The sequence below is a fragment of the Nicotiana sylvestris genome, chromosome 4 (assembly GCF_000393655.2).
Source record: "Nicotiana sylvestris chromosome 4, ASM39365v2, whole genome shotgun sequence".
Classification (NCBI taxonomy): domain Eukaryota; kingdom Viridiplantae; phylum Streptophyta; class Magnoliopsida; order Solanales; family Solanaceae; genus Nicotiana; species Nicotiana sylvestris.
The window spans coordinates 3,390,647-3,414,052 of record NC_091060.1 but is presented as its reverse complement, the minus strand read 5'-3'; the positions used below and the strand labels follow the sequence as shown (position 1 = coordinate 3,414,052).

At 34.7% G+C, this 23,406-nt stretch overlaps 2 protein-coding genes across 6 annotated transcripts; both read left to right on the top strand.

The window, feature by feature from the left end:
* Positions 1–1,677: 1,677 nt before the first annotated feature.
* Positions 1,678–6,823, top strand: LOC104236806 (zinc finger AN1 and C2H2 domain-containing stress-associated protein 13-like). Of its 2 annotated transcripts, XM_070171721.1 has the most exons (3): positions 1,678–1,996; positions 5,645–6,390; positions 6,491–6,823. In XM_070171721.1, exons 1-2 carry the CDS (start codon positions 1,898–1,900, stop codon positions 6,380–6,382), a joined length of 837 nt encoding a protein of 278 aa, XP_070027822.1. In that variant the 5' UTR covers positions 1,678–1,897; the 3' UTR covers positions 6,383–6,390; positions 6,491–6,823. The 2 variants fall into 2 exon arrangements, with proteins under 2 accessions (XP_070027822.1, XP_009789126.1); XM_009790824.2 differs by having other exon boundaries at positions 5,645–6,823.
* A 3,079-nt stretch (positions 6,824–9,902) lies between these two features.
* Positions 9,903–21,281, top strand: LOC104236805 (protein SEMI-ROLLED LEAF 2). 4 transcript variants are annotated; one of them, XM_009790819.2, is made up of 20 exons: positions 9,903–9,969; positions 10,888–11,225; positions 12,125–12,199; positions 12,494–12,609; positions 12,769–12,883; positions 13,022–13,150; positions 13,724–13,771; positions 14,035–14,219; positions 14,305–14,501; positions 15,020–15,312; positions 15,450–15,599; positions 15,702–16,097; positions 17,266–17,415; positions 17,553–17,628; positions 17,894–18,021; positions 18,160–18,360; positions 18,448–18,570; positions 18,657–18,773; positions 19,512–19,739; positions 20,634–21,281. In XM_009790819.2, exons 2-20 carry the CDS (start codon positions 11,079–11,081, stop codon positions 20,796–20,798), a joined length of 3,039 nt encoding a protein of 1,012 aa, XP_009789121.1. In that variant the 5' UTR covers positions 9,903–9,969; positions 10,888–11,078; the 3' UTR covers positions 20,799–21,281. The 4 variants fall into 4 exon arrangements, with proteins under 4 accessions (XP_009789121.1, XP_009789125.1, XP_009789124.1 ...); XM_009790823.2 differs by lacking the exon at positions 9,903–9,969 and adding an exon at positions 10,069–10,291 and having other exon boundaries at positions 14,035–14,102; XM_009790822.2 differs by lacking the exon at positions 9,903–9,969 and adding an exon at positions 10,069–10,291 and having other exon boundaries at positions 19,512–19,727.
* Positions 21,282–23,406: the final 2,125 nt, after the last annotated feature.

Genomic DNA, 23,406 nt, shown 5'->3' with positions numbered 1-23,406 from the left:
TTTTAATTTACATACAAGTCAATTATTCATAACATGCCACAGAAAAAATATATCAAACGATTATTCATAACAAGTTCATCTTTTTGCATCAAATGCCAACCATTTCGCCTCTCAAATGGACCTTTGAATTTCTTCTGCATTGCTTATGTGGATTATTTATGGAGAAGTTTTAATTGGCCGTGACTTTGTATCTGGTAGTTATCATATTTGCGCCCGTCAATATTTGTTCCTTCAGCTTGAGAAGCACAAACTCCCTGCATTTGAAGCAACATATATTTTTAATATCATATATGACTAATAAACATTATTGATAGAAAATGATGTCGATATTTAACAACAATCAAGAGCATAAAATCTAATGATGTTCGGATATTCAATCCTCGCAAATATTTGACTAAAATGATAAGCTAGAAGATCTAACATAGTTTTACATACTCTCCTTGGTAGCTCTTCGGTTCCATTTTCTTCCCAAAAGATATTGAAAAAAAAAAAAGACTTTGATAATAAAGAGGAGTCATCTCTGTAGTTATTTATTTTAACAAATGCATATTAAAAGAAGTAAATAAATAATTATAGAAGGGAAAAAGTTGAATAGTTATAACTTTAGAGACATTAGGGCTTCTGAAACTTAGGTAAATGATAATTTAGGTGAAAAAGGAAAATATAAAATAAAGAAAAGATAAATACCTTTGATGACCTAATCTGCATATGCTTCGCATTGTTGAGGCAGCAAAGTAAAGGGGTTTATATGAGCAAAAAAAGCAAGGCCGTTACTATTTATTGTGACTCTCCACTGTTCTTTTATCCCTCTTCATTACCACTAATACAACTCTTTATTACTTTCTTTGTTAGCACAATCAGTAAATAAATAAATAAACAAATAAATAAGAAAGAACATGCAAGGCAACTGATGGGATGACGTAGCCCGTCACTATTACATTTCATATTGTGAATTGCCACATGGTGGCACATACAAATAATGTACACTTTAGTTACAAGTTAATTAATTAATTTCTCTCTTTCTATATTTCATAACTGAATTCTCTTCGTAACAAAATAGTAATTACACTTTTTTGTATATTCCATAATTGAAATCTCCTCATCCATAAGCCTCATCAGTTTCCTTATTAGTTCTAGGTAGTAAATGATTTTTTGTATTAGAATTAGAAAAAAATCTCAAAAAACCAACAAAAAAGAAATATGAAAGCTGGCCATATAGAAATGCCACATCAGCTGGCCAATTCCCTGATTTATATATTTATATAGATGGCTAATGCATAGAAAATCATGGCATTAGCTATACAAAGGCTATTAATGCATGCATTAGCATGGTTAAAGACAAAATTATCCTTAAAGTCCCTTAAATTAAAGAATATGGAGGACATTTTTGTAAACAATTAAATTTCTTAAAAATTATGCAATGTATTTTAATTTTTAATACATCACACCAAACAATGCATAAGAAATAATCTCTATATAACTAATGCAAACATAACTAATATCATCATTATTAATACATCCTAATCAGCATTATTTATCGTTAAATTTTAATAAATTTATTTATCGTTAAATTTTAATTAATTAATATTTTCAACATTTACCACCCTCTTCCAACTCTATTTTTCCTCTTCAACCCCCCCCCCCCCCCCCCACAACACCCAAACCAAAAAAAGAAGAGAAAAGTCGCGCATTTGCAGGCAGTTTAGGACAGACAACGTTGAACTTTTCTCAAACATTCCACCGTCGTCTTTCCGACTGTCTCCACAGAGATCTTCAAAAGAAACCTCATTTCCAGCGATATAAAAAAATTAACAATTTATCAATTTGAGAGATTTTCGCCTCTTTTAATTTTTTCTCTCCTTATTTTGGGCATAAAAAAAGGTTTAATCACAATTAAATGGGAACGCCGGTATTCCCAAATCTGGGAAAACATTGCTCTGTTGAGGATTGCCGGCTCATCGATTTCTTGCCTTTCACCTGCGATTGCTGTCACAAGGTAACCACCCTCTCCTTTCTTCTCTTTATAAAAATTTGTGCCATTTTTTAAAGGATCCTTACACAAATAGCCAGTCGGTATACATAGTTTATACTTTAATTACATATGATTATATACATATTATACATCTGTCAGCTATTTTTAGTTTGAGCTGTTAGGTGTGGTCATTTGAGTTACTTTTTTTTTTTTGGTACAGTTGTGCCATTTGTTCCATTTTTCTTTTGTAGTATATGATCTGACTGTCTTTTTGTCAATTTTGAGCTGAAATACATTTACTTTTTATGTTTTTCGATCTGGGTTTTATTAAAGTTTCAATCTTTTCTCTCTGTACCATTTGTGACATTTTCGTTTTATACATGATTTACTGCCTTTTGTCAATTTTGTGTTGAAATCTTTGTCTTTTTGAGTTTTTTTATTTGGGTTTTAATCAAAGTTACAATCTTTTTGTAGGCGTAGTTGTTGTATAGTTGCTTGGTTGTGGTGGGGGTGGGAGGAGGACAAAAAATTGCTGAAGATTTGTATTGTGGGAGAAATTGGGTTGAAGGAAATGTGAAGGAATTTCTGTTCAATGTTGAGCATTTTGTGCTTTTCCTCCTCAGTGTTGTCAAAGGCGCGCTTAAGCGCTAAAGCGAGGCTCAAAACATGTTGAGCGCTTTGCCTCGCTTAGCGGACGCTTTAGTGTTGTCATCAACGCTCTAAGACATACTTTTCCTCGCCAATGAGCGTAATCATGAAGAGGCAGACCTAAACAATTAATTTTTTTTGATGAAGTAAGAGATATTATAAAAAGCATCAAGAAGATGCAAAAGAGCACTGTCCAGGTGCTAATACAAAAGATGATATGTTAGCTCTGTACAGATGGTCCTATGCTAGTGTTAGGGAGCTAACAAAATCCAAAAATAATTCGGGGGAGCTAATAGGGGAGAGGTTACTCCAGCTATATAACAAAACTATACAATTAGTTTTCAAGGAGTAATTAGGAGTTGCTAAACCCTCTAAACATTTTCTATTCCTTTCTGTCCAAATAGCCCAAAAAATACATCCAGGAATCATTTTCCAGATCTTGCTGATGGATTTACCAACTTTCCATCGACTCCAGCTACTATAAGCATCTTTAGTACTCTCTGGCATCACCCAGTTGAGTCCTAAAACTGAAAGGAACATATTCCAAATATCCGTAGCAACTGGACAATGCAAAAATAGATGTCTGTTTGTTTCAAAATCCTGCTGGCACATGTAGCATCTATTAACTATGGGAATACTCCTTTCGCAAAGATTATCTTGAGTGAGGCACGCTTCCTTCAATGCAGTCCAGCTATGACATATAACTTTGGGGGTAATTTTGTTTTCCAGATGAGCTTCCAAGGCCAATTGTCCACCATTTCATTTTGGCTAATATTATGTAGGTATCCTGCTTTCACTGTGTATATTCCTTTAGTACTTGCTCCCCATATGAGTTTATCTGGAAGCTGCTCATTGACCATGCATTTCTCCAATTGGTCCAGAAGGCTAAGTAATTCATCCAGTTCCCAGTCTTGCACATTTCTTCTGAGGATTGGAAACCAAGAATTGTCTGCTCTATTCTGATAGACAGTTGAATCAGGTCTGCTTGCTATTTGATAAATGTTTGGAAAGTCATTTTTAGAGTTGAATCCCCTAACATTTTGCAGACCTAAACAATTAATATTTTACTTTATTGTAAAAAAATCAATTATTCATGCTTATAATTATTAATCATTATACATGAATATTTATATTTTTTTCCATTTGCGCCTTTCTTCATTAAAACTCACGCTTTCTTTGCGATTTGCACTTAAAGCCCTGATGGACCTTAGAGCTTTTTTGCGCTTTTCGCCTTTGATAACACCGTTCCTCCTTCCATTGAAAGCCTAGGAGTCAACTTATGGCACAATCTGCTATATTGATGAGGATTTTTGTAGCAATTAATTAGGCAGCTATTGAAACAGTTAAAGATAAAACATGAGGTAATCAGATATTGAAATTTTAACAGCAGTTAGCACCCTCCACCTCCAACTATAAGGTTGAGAATCGAGTAGCGAAGTGGAAAATGACCATATTTGAGACTCCTGAATAGGAGAGTTTGCGGGTTGGGCTTTACCATATCAAAATATAAGAAGGAAAGAAAAAAATTAAATCAGTTATTCTATATAAGCTTATGCTCAATTGTTAGTATGATACAACAATAGAGGACGAGGTTTAGAATATCAGACAGTTGATCTTAGTATTTCCACGATTACTCTCGTGTAATGTGCATCTTGGAGTACCAGTAGTTGACGTGCTTCAATGGTTGATTAAACTTTTACCTCTGTGTCTGTATTTATTCTGAATTTTAAAGTGAAGTGTTCCCAAACTTCTAATGTGGCTTTTGCAATGGAGATTTCAGGAGTTATTCTCTCTACTTTTAGGTGAAAATTATTTCAGTTGAGTAATAACTTCTTTTTAGGTGAAAATTGGTTCAGTTGCTTTATGATCATGAAGAGAAAGCATTTCTTTGATTTCTTCTGTAAAGACTATCTTTATTCTCTTGCCTGATCTGGTTTGATTTCAAGTCTGTATTTAAAAATCTAAACTTGAGTAGCCCGTAGTGGCTGTAGATAGGCTAGACAGATGAAGCATAGAACGGAATCTACATTTTCTTTCATTTTAAAGTTCCCACTTGTATGTACTGGTTTTAAGCTCTATATACTGCTTCTGTTATAGCAACTCTCTCTTTGGAAGTTATTGCTTTAAATGGCAAATTATGATTCAATTATACATGTGCATATGTCTTAAAATTTAGTCAACCTTTATCTTCGTTTTCTCATTCAAGCCTCCAATTCCTCTATCCGTATTGGAAGATACTGCTTTGTATACTTGAATTTAGTGGCGGGATAGATTTAGCAATATAGTATGTAACAGTAAATGAAAACATGAAGTTTACAATTTTTTTAATTTTACGGTGGATATATCTTGTATCGATGTATGTGGTTGTGTTCATGTCAATGCAATTGATGTTTCATTCACTTTTAGCTTTCCAAAAGTGAGAAAATAAGTCCTCACTTCTTCCTGATGTGTAAATATTCTGAAGCCCACTAGTATCATTTAAGAGTTAGTGTTTTTCCCTCTCTGACACCCTATGTTGTACTGGCTTTGAATAAAATTTGTCTATAGAGTTTGTTTTGGTGGATTTTGGGTGAGTAATTTTGGGTGAGTATCATAAGTTTTGAATCTTTTAGGGGCAAAATGCAAGTAGATGATATTCAGTATGATGGACTCAGCTTTGTCTATATGAGGGCCATTTCCGCATCGCAAAAGTATGTGTTGTCCTGCTTCCTCGTCCTATTTTTCCATTTATATCTTTCTTTGTTTTTTATTTATAATCTTTTATGTTTCGGAACAAAAATATGGATACCATATTGAGTACAAGTTTGGAAAGAGAACCAGCACTGAAGGGATCAAAAAGACTTTCTCCTGTCTTGCCTTGCATAGTTTTCTTCAGGGGCTCAGTTGCTGTTGTATTTTTCTCTTCTTTGTTTTGTTGGTTCATTTGGAAATCTATGACTTTAATATTACCATAACTTGATCATTGATTGTAAACTCCGATCTCGGATGCTGAAGATGTGTTAACATACAAATAACTCCTTGCAGGTGTTTTGTCTAGAACATCGGAGCTATAATAGACACGAATGTCCAACAGCTAATAAGAATAATGTCACAGTGGTCATTTGCCCGCTCTGTGCCAAAGGCGTACGCCTTATTCCTGATGAAGACCCCAACATAACTTGGGGATCACATGTGAACACCGAGTGTGATCCCTCAAACTACGAAAAAGCCACAAAGAAAAAGAAGTGTCCTGTACCACGCTGCAGAGAGCTCTTGACTTTCTCCAACACAATCAAATGTCGGGATTGTACTGTCGATCATTGTTTGAAGCACCGGTTTGGACCTGATCACAACTGCCCCGGACCTAAGAAACCAGAACCTGCTTTCCCGTTCATGAACTTTCTGAATGGAAGTAAAGAAGAGCCCAAGAAACCTCAGTCCACGTCGTCCTCAAGATGGACCACGAGCCTATTCAAGGTAGTGTCATCTGTAAAGGAAAAGTTGAGCAGCGAATTTAGTACAACACAACAGACGGGCCAAAGCAGCCGTTTCACCAGCCACAGTGGTGCGAACACCAGCAGTCAAGTAGAGCAATGCCCACAATGTCATCTAAGATTTTCTACCATCAAAGCTCTCATCGATCACGTGCAAAAAATCCACGAAAAGAACGGTGTCATGAACTTGACAGTCGATGTCTGCCCGAGGTGTAGTAAAGGTTTTCGAGATCCTGTGGCCCTTGTGGAACATGTTGAAAGGGAACATAAAGGAACTTCTAAGGCTTAGAGATGGAGGTACATGTAAAGAAGCAAAAGTACATAATACCTTTTTCTTGTTAATTCTTTTTCATAAACAACAAGTCTATTTATTCTTACACTAAATTTTCTCGTGAAGAGGGGATGTTCTGATGGTAAGCAACCTCCACTTCCAACCAAGAGGTTGTGAGTTCGAGTCTACCCAAGAGCAAGGTGGGAAGTTCTTGGAGGGAAGGATGCCGAGGGTCTATTTGGAAACAGCCTCTCTACCCAGGGTAGGGGTAAAACACTACCCTCTCCAGACCCCACTAAGTGGGTTTATACTGGGTTGTTGTTGTTGTTACACTAAATTTTCTTGTGAACATGATACTGATTCTTTTACAAAGTGGATTTTCCTATTGTATTTCACTATCTTGTGTTTCATTACACATATCCAATTGGTATATAAAGGAAGCAATTTTTTTGATTTTTATTTTTATTTTTAAAACATGGAATGCAAATGGAATCCATTCAAAATCTATTGGAGTTCACAGATAAAGTACTCCCTAAGTTAATATATGCTTAACAAGGATTAAAGTATTAAACAAATGGGCGAACTTATAATCTATTGAAATACTCATTTGACAAATTGTCTTCATGATAATTATTCCTTTTTATTAATCTAGTAACAATTTCACACTCATATAAGCTTTCAAGTCTAACCAAACTAAGAGCCCGTTTGGACATTAAAAAAAATCTCTTTTTTTTTTCGAAAAATCTTCACTGTTTTTCGAAATCAATATTTGGCCATAAAAATTTCCAATATTCACTTGAAGATGATTGAAATTTTTCGAAAATTTGAAAACCTCCAAAAAGACTGTATTTCAAAATTTTCACTCAGATCACTTACAAAACTTCAAAAACAACCCAAAATTATATTCATGTCCAAACACAACTCTAATTTTCAAATACCATTTTTACTTGAAATTTTTTTTCACTTTTTTTTTTGGAATTTTACAATTCTTATATCCAAATGCCCATTAAATACATGTAGAATTTTTAGTCGATTTAATTTAATTTTTCTTTTTTTTTTAGCTGAGGGTTTATCGGAAACAACCTCTCTACTTTCTCAAGATAGATGTAAGGTCTGTGTACATACTACCTTCCCCATACCCTACTCGTAATATTACATTGAGTTTATTATTGTTGTTATTATTACTTTGTATTTTCTTGAAAACCCTAAGCAAAACTATTTGATCTCTCAAAACCTTAACGCTTTTGCATGTGTCAATAATCTTTTTTTTCACGTTGTGTCCGCTCTCGCATTAAAGCCACGATTAATTTGAATTTGCGCTGCGTAAGATTTTAAAAAAAACTACAAAAGTTCTTATTTATTTATGTTACAAAAATCAAAAGTGATTTACCTTTTATAGACAACATAATAATGTTTTTGCTAGTCCAACTCCTTCTTACAAGGCAAGTTATCCATTTAGATTCATGATTAGCAATTATCATTCATGTGTCATTCTTACTACTACTATCATTACATTATAGCTAGTACTTATACTTAGGCCCCCTTTTTCTTTTCCTTTCTCCTTACAAATAATAGCTAATGACAGATTCATTATTTAAACACTAATTATACTTATTTTTTACGTATATATAAGATTTTTCTAAACTTATATTCTCAAGTTAAAAGAATAAATAAAATAACATACTTATGGGTGTCATTCTATCATATGTTTGCCAACTAGTTAATACTACCGATTATGATTAAGTTCCCGTTTGGCCATAAAATTTCGGAGTTTTTTTCAAATTTTATTTTCAAATATCTGTTTGTTTATAAATTTTAACCATTTTTTAGCAGATTTTGAATGAAAAAAAAAAACTTCAAATCCCAAAAAACAGCTCGAGTAGTTTTTGAAGTTATCTACTCACAAAACTTCAAATTCTTTTCAAGTAAAATGCATGTCCAAACACAATTTCAACTTTCAAAAATCATTTTTCATCTTATATTCAAAAACTCATTTTTTTCAAGTTTCAGTTAAATTTATGTCCAAACGCTAGCTAAAATTATATGCACGTAGATGAAGGGTAGAATATTTCAAGATTTCTATGAAATTTGGCCAGAAAAGAACGTTAAGAAGACAAAACTAAAAATTAAAAACAAAAACACAATCAATAATATAAGGCACGGGCCAATAATATGTTTCAAATGGAAGAGGACAATATTTTCTTGAAATTTCATTTAAAAAAACCATTCACTATTTCACTTGATATTTTTTATAACCATGACACCTGCTTAAGTTATAGAAGAGTGAAAGAGCCAATAAACTAACAATGAGCATAAATAAGTACGATTTTTTTTTTAATAATTTCATTTTTAAAGCTTAAACAGATTTAGTAATTAGACCAGAGAAAGAAATGAATGGCTGTAAATACAATTTTTTTTCCTTTTTTGAAAATATAAGATAATTTAAATATTGATCTCTTACTGACCAATGTTGAGACACATATCATGACTTGGTTAGGAGGAGGAAGCCAACAAAATAAGAAAAAACATGTCAAGATTAGAACATTTATTGTGATAGTTAATGGTCACATTTGGTGGCTCAATTTGTAATAAACACCAATATTGTAGTTCAAATGTAATAGAAACCCCACATAATTTAAGTCTGCAAGTTGCAAATTTAACCAAAATTTAAAGAGTTTTTAGTATTAAGCCTTTCAAAGATATATATATATATATATATTAAATAGATAAATATTATAATAATGCTTTACCAAAAAAGTCTAAAGGTAACTCCATAAAAAGTGAAATTAGATAAATACCTTTATAGTAGTCGAAGGGGAGCTTTGGAGCAACGGTAAAGTTGTCTTTGTGTGACTTATAGGTCACGGGTTCAAGCTATGTAATCAGCCATTTATGCTTGCATCAGGGTAGACTGCCTACATTATACCCCCATAGGATGCGGTCCTTCCTCGAATCCTGTATAAATGCGGGATATTTTGTGCACTAGGCTATTCTTTTTCCTTTACAATAGTCCGTAGGTAAAAATTGACCTAACGGTGCAAAATTTTTCAACAACTAAAATTGACCTAATAATTTAAATATAATCTACAATAGATAGAAGTGACCTAAATTTTTTTATATTATCATTGTATATAAGTTAAATTCTAATACACACGATATATTAAGGGGTCGCTTGGTGCACAGACTAAATTATACCAGGATTACTAATTTATACCATACGAGAGATGGGATAGAATAATAACAAGTTTAATGAAATAACATAGGATACCATGGGATATCCCGAATTAAGTCTCAGTTTATACCGCCAACCAAATACGATATAAATTTAATCTCACATCTTATACCACCTTATTCCGCGTACCAAACGATCCTTTAGTAGTATATAAAAAAGATCTAGGGACTCAAAAGACAATACGTCCATTTACAAAAAAAAAGCCGTTTAACGGTCAACTGTCTTTTCTGAATTCTTCTGCAAATAATCATAAATAAATAAATAAATAAATAAATAAATAAATAAACTATTCATCCTTAACTTTCTCAAAAATTGCAAATGGTGAAGCTGTAAAAAATTGCCAAATTGGAAGCATAAGAAAATCCCCATGTCAGTAAGTCAAATATTCCATCATTTCGCGTTTCCATTTCTATAAATATATTTATACATTTACTGCGTGTGTGTATTAATATTTCCAATTATTAATTAGTGTCCGGCCAGCCCCATTCAAATTTAGAATCATTTTTTTTCTAAATTATTTTCAAGAAATTTTTGTAAATTGTGTGTATAGAGGAGAGAGAAGAGAGGAGAGAGAGAGTCAAATTATTTGGAGAAAGGGTTGTCGAAGAAAGGGAAGAAATGCAGGAGATCCACTGCATTGTTGTAAAGCTTTAATTTTTTCATCAGAATTGTACTTTACAGGCATTCATTTGAAGGTATATATATATAAATGTACATACATATATATATGACTCCACCTGTATAATTCATATAAATGTCTTGTGCATGTATTAGGGTAATTGGTGTTGTACAAATCTTTGATAAGCAGATCATCAAATTCATCTGGAAAAATTTGATCTTTTTTGAATTTTTATATGCCCTTTTGCTTAATTTATCTAGTTTTTTAGTTTTCTTGAACCCCATTTTGGTTTAAAATTTTTTGATCTTTTTAAAATTTTCATGTACCATTTTGCTTAATTTGTCTAGTTTTCTAGTTTTCTTGAACCCCGTTTTGGTTTTTAAAAAAAATTTTGATCTTTTAAAAATTTACATATACTCTTTTACTTAATTTGTCTAGTTTTCTTGAACCTCAATTTGGTCTAAAAAGTTGATCTTTTTCAAATTGCCAGACACCCTTTTGCTTAATTTATCTAGTTTTCTAGAACCCCATGAATGAAAAGGTTGGTTTATGATCTTGATTAGTTGAGAGAATTGAGATACACTTCTGATGAAATTGCCATTATAGATTGTTGATATGTGATGGTTTAATGAGATATTGATGTAAAATGGTTTTTGAATTTTACATTTGTAGGCTGTAAACCAGGACTAAAGGAGGAGTACTCACAAGCTCCTGAGTTGTTTTCTTTCCCTTTCTGATTTTTGAGGTTTTAGGAATATTGGAGTTGTTAGAGGTTAGGGAGGGAAAGAAAGCATTTACCTTTGTGAGCTAACTCAATTGAGTGGGGAAAAAAAAGCAAATTTGTGATTCAAACTTTAGTAAGAATGAACGGCGTCTCTGGTGTGATTTCAAGGCAAGTCTTGCCAGCATGTGGCAATCTTTGTTTCTTCTGCCCTGCGATGCGTACGAGATCAAGGCAGCCTGTTAAGAGGTATAAGAAGTTGATCTCAGACATTTTCCCTCGTTCTCAGGTTAGTCAAGGATTGTATAGTGAATATAAGCAACTACCATCTTCTGCTTAGTTACTCTTTATGTGTTAAATTCCCTGAATCAGTTTTTGGAATCTATATATAAGTTTCTCTCTGTAGCAATAGAGCATTTGAACTTTTGTGCACTCTTCATGTGGTGTTCATTAGTAACCTGAGCTCTGCTTATGAGTCTGTGAAAGTTTAGTTAAAGATGTCATGGGATTAACTCCCCCACCTTTACATTGTCCATGCGGAGAACTGTAAGTAAAAATTCTAGGTTTTCATAGAGCGGCCATATCCGATTTTGGTCTTGCTGATTTTTAGGGAAGCCTCACAATATATGAATTTGGTGGAAGTTGGTTAGTCTATTGTCTACGACGTCGCACATGTGCATATATGCAGAATATGTATGATTGTTCATGCTGATCCAAGAAAGCTGAATCAGGATTTTATTATTTGAACTTCTGCATGATATAAGAAATTTCTGTACTAATTGGTTGTGAAGCATCAGCTATATCTGCCATAAGGAATGATAGATTAGATGCAGCTCAAGTTTAACCATACTAACATGTAAACAACCTGTTACTGAAATTGTTATACCTTGCTACTACAATACAGAAGCTTAGCCCGTCAATAACATTAAAGTGCATTAGATTTGAAGAATTGCTGTGCTTGAAATTGATGTCATTTAAAATTGTCGAGCTTATTTTTACCTTTAGTTTACACTGTTGGCATAAGTTTTTTGAGTAAAAATGATTTTAAGCTACATTCAGCAGTGCATTTGTATGAGGTACGGAGTAATATCCAGAAAGAGTGGTATTTGACCATTTGACAACCGATAAACTTGCTGTCTTTCTGTGCTACAAACATACGTATATGACATTTGTGCATTCACTTTGCAGGAGGAAGAACCGAATGATAGGAAGATTGGAAAACTTTGTGAATATGCTGCAAAAAATCCTTTTCGCATTCCAAAGGTATATTCATTTGCGGTGTTCATGAAAATTATGAGCCCTCTAAAACAATCCATGAGAAACTTCCTGAAAGTTTGTAAAATATTATTTTGCTTTCTCATCTGCAGGATAACTTTATTCAACTCTGCAGTTTCTTTGTCTGTTAATGAAATTCATATTTTGGTAAACTGAAAAAATCTAGGAAACCACCTCATTCATAGTTCCCTGTTTAGAAGAAATCTTCTCTTTTGCTTCATGCTTAAAGTCAGTATTTTCTATTACATTTTGTCATTAACCTTTCTTGGACCTGCTGAACAGATAACAAAGTCACTTGAGGAGAGGTGTTATAAGGAATTGAGAAATGAGAATTTTCGGTCAGCAAAGGTTGTTATGTGTATATACAAAAAGTTGGTTGTTTCATGCAAGGAACACATGTAAGTTTCTGTTGCTTAAAAAAGTATAAATTGGTCTTCTTCAGTATATATATATATATATATATATATATATATATATATATATATATATATATATATATTTTGGTGTTGGCCAGAAACAGATGCATTTCTAATTTTCATCTCATCATTTTCTGTCAGGCCACTTTTTGCAAATAGTCTGCTCAGCATCATACAAACTCTCCTAGATCAGTCGCGAGAGAATGACATGCTGATAGTCGGATGTGAAGCACTATTTGATTTTGTAAATAATCAGGTTGGTGCTTTGGGGTTGTCCTCAACTTTAGACTGGGTCGTTCAGACTACAGTGTGTTATTTATTGTTCATCTTTATGCATCAATGATATCTTATAAATTTGCAATGTCTTATACCTTGACTTTATTGTTTTATGCAGAAAGATGGTACTTACATGTTTCATTTAGATGGTTTTATTCCAAAACTGTGTCAACTGGCACAGCAAATAGGAGAGGAGGAAAATGCAAAACATCTCCGCACAGTTGGCCTGAAAGCACTTTCTGCAATGGTACAGAGTTCATGTAGATTTTACCAACTATTTAGTCTATTCACTGTGTGCTTTTGATACATACTGTGGAAGCAATTGGTTTCCATTAAATACAAACGATATAAAAGTTTGTTTTTCGTCAGTTCCAAAAAAATTAAGTCAAAATCATATCATCAACAAATACAGAAGTTGAAATGTAGACTAAGACATTACAGAGTACTCTTAAGACTTTAATGGACTTCTCTTCTTGTTTGCTTCTTAGCATTTTCTGCGAAAGACATCGTTGTACTGTTTAATGGTTATTACCATGAATAGGCTGCACAGTTTTGTTTGAAAATTATTGCTGAAGTGAACAAAAATAATTATAGCATGGAACTCTTAAATAATTAAATCGAAGAATAGGTAGAATCCTACATCGGTTGAGTGTATGGCTTGTATTCTCAAAGTCCTGATTCTGTTTTCAATTGAATTCTATACCAGTAACTACTATGATTATTGGTATAACACCATGACTAATTGATACCTGCAGTCAAATGTAGATCCTGGAGTTAGTTGTTACATTGTTGTTCTTACAAGAACTTAACTGTGTCGCAGGTTTGGTTCATGGGTGAATATTCCCATGTTTCAGCCGAGTTTGACAATGTAAGCAGATTCTTTCCACCTTATTTTCTTATTGTCAAATCTAAAAATTGCTAGCTTAAATCTTTTGATCTCTGGAATATGTGATGAAGTGGTTACATGTCAGAACTTGTATCGCTTGCGAGATATTACCCTGAAATAGATCTTTTGTATTTCTCAGTAGTGTATTTTGGCACTACTTTATTGCAGTAGCTTAAACTCTGTGTTCATCTTATTTTCCCGGACGTTTCTATTGCTTCTATTAATATATTTATCCTATCTATTAGATTGTTTCAGTAGTGTTGGAAAATTATCCAAGGCCAAGAAAGGAAACTCAAGACTCAAATCAGAACAGGTGGGTGGAAGAAGTTCGCAAACATGAGGGCCACATTTCTCCTTCCCCAGATGTCATTGTGAAGGTTCCCTCGTGGAGAATGATTGTGAATGAGAAAGGGGAACTTAATATTTCAAAGTTAATATTTTACATTGAATTTCAGGTGGAATTTTTTCTTTTTCTGTGTGCGGTGTCCTAAGTGCATATTAATTTTCCGTGACAGGGAGGACGCAGAAAACCCATCATTTTGGTCCAAGGTTTGCCTGCACAACATTGCCAAACTAGGTAAGGAGGCTACAACCACACGGCGAGTTTTGGAATCTTTATTCCGCTACTTTGATGACGACAATTTATGGCCTACTGAAACTGGAATTGCTTTACCTATTCTAAAGGATATGCAGTACACGATGGATGCTTCAGGTTTGTAGTTACTCCTTAGCTTTACCTATCAAATGTGAAAAAAAGAGAGTGAGAAGTTGCCCTTCAGTTTATCTTCTTTTTATTCTTTGGCACTCTCATTTTCTCTTTATTGTCTTTCGTTTCAAATATTTATTACCTTTGGTTCTTCAAAGTTTTCCTACTTTTACTAGTATTGTATTTTCCTTGTAGAGAAAAAGATCCATATAGGTGACACTTACTAGTAAGGATTAGGCTTTAAATTTGTGGGAGAACTTTTAATGTTATTGCTATTTCTTAATATCATTATTGCTATCATTATATGTATTTAACTTATTTTCACTACTACTCTTATTTTATTTTGGCATGATGATAATATGAGTTGAGCTTAAAGAAAGATGTGAGGATTCATATCGCTAACCCAACTTTGTTTGGGATTGAGGCATAGTTGTTGTTGTTGTATATTTTCCTTGTTGATAACATTCATAATGGTTTTTTCTCTAACTTTTTTGAATTTCTTGTTCACCTATTCACTTATGCAGGAGAGAACGCACATCTTCTGCTGTCAATATTAGTCAAGCACCTAGATCACAAGAATGTTCTTAAACAACCTGAAATGCAGCTTGACATTGTTCAGGTGGTGACTTCGCTTGCTCAAACCACGAAAATTCATCATTCCATGGCTCTAGTCAGTGCAGTGACTGATATCATGAGGCACTTACGGAAAAGTATACATTATACTCTTGATGACGCAAAGCTGGGAGCCGAGTTAATAAAGTGGAACCGAAGTTTCCAGGAAGCAGTGGACGAGTGCCTTGTGGAGTTATCAAATAAGGTGCAGTTAATCTGTCACTGGATTTGAATATCAAATAAGTTGCATTCTACCTAAATTGGTTGGAAGCTGTGTTAACCAAACTTGTTGTTATTGATGGGTATTTGGAAGTCGTGATTCTTTATTTCCTTGACTATTAGGTTGGAGATGCAGGCCCTATTCTTGATGTGATGGCAGTAATGTTAGAGAACATCTCGAGTATCAAAGTGATAGCAAGAACTACTATTGCTGCTGTTTACCGTGCTTCTCAAATCATAGCTTCTATGCCAAATTTGTCATATCAAAACAAAGTAAGGCTGATTGACATTTGAATTTACTAGACTGTTATTCTATTTCATAGCTTTTCCCGATGGATATTGAGTTAAGAATCTGACTTTTCTTTATATATCTAGGCATTCCCAGAGGCTTTATTTCATCAGTTACTCCCTGCAATGGTCCACCCTGATCATGAAACACGAGTTGGAGCTCATCGAATCTTTTCTGTTGTCCTTGTTCCATCTTCTGTTTCTCCTCAGAAAGTACCGGAGGAAACCCACCTAAAGAAGGCAACAGATTTTTCAAGAGCACTCTCTAGAACTGTTTCTGTCTTCTCTTCTTCAGCAGCTCTTTTTGGAAAGCTGAGGGACCAGAGGACTTCTTCGACGGAGAATATTACTCTTGAGACGGAACAGAAAGATAACAACAGTGGGATGCTCAACCGAATAAAATCAACATATAGCGGGGTATATAACACGATAGGCTCTCCTGCACCTGTTGGAGAGAGTACAAACAAACCAAGTAAGGAAGCGGTAGGTTCTGTAACCATCTTCACCATCTTAGTATTATATACACTTGTTACTCCTAGATTCCTTAAGTCTACGAAAAAATTAAGAAGACTCCTGGCAAAACATTGACCTGGTACGTGTACCAACATGGCGAACCCTTAATCCTAATTAGTTGGTATATTTTTATGTGAATCTTTTGCTTCTATCATATTATGTACTTTGCTTAGTCTGCATGATTTTCGAGAAATCCTATGTCTTTTGAGACAATTTCTATATACTTCTCCCCTGTTTCAATTTATCTGAACTATTTGACCATGCACGAAGTTTTAGAAAGAAAGGAAGATTTTTGAAACTTATGGTCCTAACCATGCCACTAGTGGGATTTCACTTGGTCGTTGTTGTTTGTTGTTGTTGTGGTCCTAACCATGCCATAACATTTGTATGGCTATTAGACTTCTGAAATTTGTCATCTTAAACATGCCTTAACATTTGTGTTGCTATAGAAGCTTGTCATTAAGGGTAAAATGGAAATTAAAATTGTTCCCAAGTTTAGAAAGGGGTCATTCTTTTCGAAACTGACGAGGAAGGAAACAGGTTCACATAAACTGGGATGGAGGAATATATTATTTTAGGTCTACCTCCTCACCTTTTAACACCTTTTATTCACCAACATATCGTTGTATTTGGAGGTCTCCGTAGTGCTACTTGTACCTTCTATCAAATGTAATCATTTCTAATCTTTTCTAATTGTGCAACAACAACAACAACAACAACAACCCAGTAAAATCCCACCAGTGGGGTCTGGGGAGGGTAGAGTGTACGCAGACCTTACCCCTACCCCAGAGGGGTAGATCTTTTCTAATTGTGCATTCATCATAATAGCTGTGTATTACGACACTCATATAGTGGATATGTTGGGCATCAGAAGTCAAACATTCATTCACATTTCACGATTTTCTAATCTTTTCTAATCGTGTATCCATCTTAACATCCGTATATTTAGAACATGCATATAGTGGATATGTTGGACATTGGACTCAGCCATTCATTCTGACATAGCATTGCTGATATAACTGTTATATAGAACATCTTTAAATTTGGGATTGGAAGCTATACAATGTAGTAACGGTATTTGATTCTGCTTCATTTGACTTTACCAAGTAGTGACAATTATTTTCCTCATGATCCTCAGGGTCCTATTTCTCTAAGACTCAGCAGCCACCAAATCGTACTCCTGCTCTCCTCACTATGGGTACAATCCATTTCTCCTGCAAATATGCCTGAGAATTATGAAGCCATTTCTCACACATTTAGCCTGGTCTTGCTATTTTCTAGAGCAAAGGTAATTGGATGAGGCAATTTTCTTTGTTATGTTAAATCGCTAAACGAACTTAAGCGTGAACAAACATGTGTTGATATGCATCGGCATATCCTCTCCTACAGTCTCTTAATTGAAATTATCTTTATGTACTTGTGCAGCACTCATACCGTGAAGCTCTAGTGCAAAGTTTTCAGCTTGCATTTTCGTTAAGAAATATCGCACTCATTGAAGGAGGTAAAACTGCCACATCATATATGCTCTCTGTGGTGTGAAACTGCTTAAGATTTTTCTTTCCCTTTAGTTCATTCCTCCATTATACTGAGAGGAGGTGGTAAGTAATTGTCTCATTGGAGCTCTAGGAACACTATGATCCTTCCTTATTGGGAAAATGGTTCAGCTTATCTGTGTTGAGTTTTTGTTTCCCTCTTGCATGCTTCCTTCTACATTTTTTTTTATTTCAAGGATCTTTAGGTCAAAGTTCATATGATTTTTTTTTCAGGGTCACTACCACCATCACGTAAAAGATCTCTGTTTGTGTTGGCGACATCAATGATTCTTTTCTCATCGAAGGCATATAATATACCTTCTCTCATTCCCTGTGTCAAGGCTACACTTTCAGATAACACGGTTGGTCTTTGTTCTTTCTATTGAATGTCAGCCTGGTTCCTACTAGCAGCTGAACTGATGAAAACTACTTTTTAATATAATTTATTGTTCCTTTTCAGTATTATTATAGTACTAGGAATTTTTCGTTTCATTTTTCAGGTTGATCCATTTTTACATTTGGTTGAAGATTGCAAACTACAAGCTGCTGATTCAAGTTCTGGTTATGGAAAAGTTATATATGGATCCAAAGAAGATGATAGTTCTGCTCAGAAATGTCTCTCGCAAATAAATATCACCGAAGAACAATCAACGGAATCCTTGGTTTCTTTAATCCTGAAGAGCTTATCTAATCTACCAGATGTAAATATTTCGCTGCTAATTTTCACAACCATATAGCAGTTCCCTGGTTAAGCCTTGATCCCTAATATAATTTATTTTGGTACGTAGTTTGAAGTGTCAGCTACAAGGGAAGAGTTGCTTAAGGAATTTTCACCGGATGATTCGGATTCCTTGGGGTCTCAGTTTTTCGCTGATGCTCAACATAGAGTTCAGCAGTCTAATTCAGTTGATGTAAGTATCTGGAGGGCAAAATTTATTCCGGGATACTCTTATATCCTCATTTTCTTTATTTAATCATTCTTTCTACTGTTGTGCAGCTGTCCTCAATATTAGACGATGATGGTCCTGATTTGTCTCAAAGCAGTTCCAAACAGAATGAACAATACGCCATGGAAATTCCCAATCTGTTGAGTGTCAATCAACTTTTAGAATCTGTAAGTGGCTTTCGAATATAATGTTTATTTAACCTATTATTTATACAAAAACAACTACTATGTCTCAGTCCAAGCAAGCAGGGGATATCTTCTCAGTCCATGCCACTCCATTTAATCTCATCTTAGACCCATATTATACAATAATAACACTCCCTGCATTTTAATTTAAGGGATGTATGTCTCAGCATGGAGTTTAAGGAAAAAAGAAAGAAAAAAAGACTTTTGAAACTTGTGGTCTTAAAAGCTTAAAGGATAAAAGCTTTGTGTTTGTGTGGCTATACATTTGTGTGGTTATAATATCTTCTCATTAAAGGTAAAATGAAAAGTTTAAAGTTAAATTGTTTCCAAATATAGAAATATATCATTCTTTTTTAGATGGACTAATAAGAAAAGTGTATCACATAAATTGAAACGGAGGGAGTAATAACAATTTGTCTAACCTATTGCTTCTGCACTATGATCTCTGACAAAAAGCTTTACATCTAGCTGTACTCGTGAAATGGATTTCTTTTCTTTGTGTGCATGTGGCTATTCTGCATTTCTCACCTCTAGTGAACTTGCATATTCTCATGCCTCCTTTCTGTGCTTATGAGAAAAACCAACCTCATCTGATGGCTCTTTAGTTCGTCTTGTCTTGACAAATATTTGTGGAGTACCACTTAATCCTTTGGCCGATATTTTTTAGTTTTCTATTTTGATCTGATCATCTAAAATTAACTTTGTCTGCACCAAATGAAGGTTTTGGAGACGGCACATCAAGTAGGGAGAATATCTTTGAGCAATGAACCTGATTTTTCTTACAAAGAAATGACTCATCATTGTGAGGCACTTTTAACGGGAAAACAACAAAGGATGTACAATTTGTTGAATAGCCAACATAGACAAGATAGTGCACTGATCAGAATATCACAGAATTCCAGTGAACAGGACAAAGAAAGCTCTTCCGATAACCAGGTTGAGAACCAGGTCTCAGCAGTAGTAGTATTTTTTTTTTTGGTTTTCTTTGGTTTCTATAAACTAACCGTTTCTTTTTTCTCCTTTCCCCCCATTCCGTTATTCATTTGCTTTTCCGTTTCTGTCCTACTTTGGCAAAACGGATAGCTGGGTTATATCTTTAAAACGAACTTACAGTAGATGTAGCACTACAATTTTCCTGCTTTGCATGATAACTCCAGCAGTTCAAATCTTGCATGACCATTCTGAAATGAGTTTCATTTATTATTGATATTTAGGACTGTTTTTACAAGTTAACTTATACTCTTTAACAATTAGAAATTCGATTAGCATGGTATAACCAAATTTATGTATTTATCATATTATTTAAATTCTCCTCATACTTACTTTATTTAAAACATATCTCCAGGTTCTTGCAATTTTTTGAATGTTCTACTGCTAGTTTATGACTCTATTATCATGTTACATTTTTTGTATTTTCATATTCTTAGAGCTTTATTTACACCCGGTTGTTTCGTTCGCTTGAGCTATCATATTTTCCTGTTGTTACTGTTTGGTGCTACTTCTCCCTTTTCATCTTCTCCTTTCTTTTTCTTCTTCTTCTTCTTCTTCTTCTTCTTCTTTCTCTTCTTCACCTTCTCTTGAGCCGTACCGGAAACATCTTCTCAACGTTACCGGGTAGGGGTACGTCTGCGTACACACTGCCTTCCCCAGACCCCACTTGTGGGATTAGACTGGGTCTATTATTGTTGTTGTAGTATAATCCAGCTTCTTGCATTTCTAGACTTGCTTACATGCTGTAATCTCATTTATAAGGTTCAAGTTATACTCCGATAACTGTTGCTAAATCACATTTTGATCCACTTTGATCTTAAACTTACTCTTCACTATACTTTATGGGGGCAGGCTAAAAACCAACTCGTAGATCAGAAAGTGGCCAATGTTTCTCAAAAACCATCATCCGGAACTGTCGATTGGCATTGTGGAGCTCAATGTCAAAGTAATCCGGAGATGTTCAGACTACCAGCATCAAGTCCATATGACAATTTTTTGAAAGCTGCAGGATGGTAGATAGCGTGGAGTCAGATCGAACAGAAAAGGTTGAGATAACTCCCCTCCTGAATCCTGATGGCAGGGTGACTTTGTACGGCTAAAGCCTAATACAGAGCGCTTTCTGCTACTGAGAATCAGAAGATCCTCATGCAACACCCGGCACAGAAAGGAAGTCGGCGCCAGGGCTGTAGATAACATAGTTTGTAACTCATACACATCAAAGTTGTTCATTCTTTTGTTCTTTATTCTATTATGAGGTGATATATTACTATACTGGAGGTGGAGAGGAGGCGCGTATTGCAGATATTCCTCTCTAAGGATTTGAAGAGTTATGGCTTAGATGTTAGGTTTTGCTGTCCTAACCAATGCCATTTACCGTGTATAAGATCAAATGTAACTTTTCCTGTTCTCTTTTTAGTGATTTCAGATGGAGCTATGCTCCCCCCTCTGGTATGCAGAAACTGCTATTTGAAATGGAAAAAACACTTTGGTTTATTCAAATTTTCTTTTATTTATGTTATCTACTCTTATTTTATTTTGGTGATATGAGTTGAGTTTACAGAAAGAAGTGAGGATTCATATTGTCGATCCAACTTTGTTTGAGACTGAGGATATGTTATGAGATATGAACTGTTATAGTGTACTTTTGTACACCACAACCTCAGGGTCATGAGCTCGAGTCATCAAAGAAACATTAACTCCAATAAAGAGGAATAAAAAATAAATAAATAGATATTGTCGATCCAACTTTGTTTGAGACTGAGGATATGTTATGAGATATGAACTGTTATAGTGTACTTTTGTACACCACAACCTCAGGGTCATGAGCTCGAGTCATCAAAGAAACATTAACTCCAATAAAGAGGAATAAAAAATAAATAAATAGATATTTACATCAATTCAATAAATACATGACATGTGTTTTTATACTCTGTTACATAAAATAAAAATCTAGTGGGAGTAAAGTCTGCCAGCCATGTATAATCATCAATGAGGTGCAATCATGAATAACATTACAATCGATGATTGGAAATTCTTTTCATGCTTTAATTCGTTACTCTGCAGACCTGATTTATGTGTCTTAGTTTAATTGGGCACGAAATTTAAGAATTTTGTGGTCTTAAAGACTTAAACTAAAGGTGTATAACATATTAAAAGTAAGCTTGAATTTTGTGATCTTGAACGTATCATATCATGTCATTCCTATAAAAGGAGTGTCATTGTAGGTAAAATTGGAATGTTCGAAGTAAAAGCTATTAAATATAGAAATGACGCTTTTTAAAGGGAAAAGGGCTTAATATACTCCTCTACTTTTGGATGTTGTCTATATTTAATCTTCGTTATACTATCCAGCCAAATTTATATCTACCATTAGCAAACTTTTAAAAATTACACCTTGATCTGTTGGATAGTCCAAAAATCTTACAATTTCTATTTATTTAAATCACTTGTTGTTCTTCTTGCACTCCACTACTTTCAGAAATTAATATTGATGTGAATACTAAAGGTATTAGGCTATTGTAACGACCCGACCGGTCGTTTCATGAGTTATCGCTCCGTTTTCCCCATTTCTGCTTCTTTATATGTTGTTCAGCTGTATTTCATATCATCGTGTTGGTTGTTCTGTGTTCGGAGTGGTTTTTGTAGAGAAATGAGACACTTAGTCTCTTAAGTTGGCCATTTAGTTGGAAAAGTCAACCGGAAGTTGACTTGTGAGTAAACGATCTCAGAATTTGGTTTTTATGATTCGGATAGCTTCGTGAGGTGATTTGGGACTTAGGAGCGTGATCGGAATGAATTTTGGAGGTATGTGGTAGATTTAGGCTTGAATTGGTGAAATTGGAATTTTGGCGCTTTCCGGTTGGTAGCGGAATTTTGATATCGGAGTCGGAATGGAATTCCGAAAATTTGAGTAGGTCCGTTGTGTCATTTGTGACGTGTGTGCAAAATTTCAGGTCATTCGGATGTGGTTTGATAGATTTTTTGATCGATTTTGCGGAATTCAGAAGTTTTGGAAACCTTAGGCTTGAATCCAAGGGTGTTTTGATGATTCGATGTTGTTTTGAGTGTTACGAAGATTGGTATAAGCTTGAATAGTGGTATATGACTTGTTCGTACTTTTGTTGAGGTCCCCGGTGCCTCGGGGTGTTTTCGGATGGTTATCGGGAAGTTGGAAGTTAAAATTTGCAGCTGAAGCTGCTGAGTTCCTGTCATAACCGCACCTGCGGATTGGGGACCGCAGGTGCGAGATCGCAGAAGCGTTAGAGAAGTCGCAGATGCGGCCATGAGCAAGAAATCCAGAAGCCGCAGGTGCGGAATGTTGAACGCACCTGTGAGACCGCAGGTGCGGATATTGAGGCACAAGTGCGGTCCCAGTGCATTAAGTGGAAACTGTAGATGCGGTTGGTTAGACCGCAGAAGCTGAAAAAGGGCCGCAGGTGTGAAATCCCTGAGCCAGGAAGTATATAAGTTCCCCTTCACGAATTTTGGGTTGTCTTTCACCATTTTTATCCGGGATTGAAGCTTTTGGGAGATTTTGAATAGTGAATCAAGGGGTGTTTTATTGAGGTGAGTTTCTTGGACCTAAAACATGATTCTATAATAATTTTTAATTATTTAAGCATGA

Excerpts from the sequence above, each read along its gene's own strand:
- LOC104236806 (XM_070171721.1), top strand. The coding sequence starts at position 1,898 with ATGGGAACGCCGGTATTCCCAAATCTGGGAAAACATTGCTCTGTTGAG. Across the intron at positions 1,997-5,644 it reads CCTGCGATTGCTGTCACAAG|GTGTTTTGTCTAGAACATCG; the intron begins GTAACCACCCTC and ends AACTCCTTGCAG.
- LOC104236805 (XM_009790819.2), top strand. The coding sequence starts at position 11,079 with ATGAACGGCGTCTCTGGTGTGATTTCAAGGCAAGTCTTGCCAGCATGT. Across the intron at positions 14,502-15,019 it reads GTACACGATGGATGCTTCAG|GAGAGAACGCACATCTTCTG; the intron begins GTTTGTAGTTAC and ends TCACTTATGCAG. Across the intron at positions 19,740-20,633 it reads ATAACCAGGTTGAGAACCAG|GCTAAAAACCAACTCGTAGA; the intron begins GTCTCAGCAGTA and ends TTATGGGGGCAG.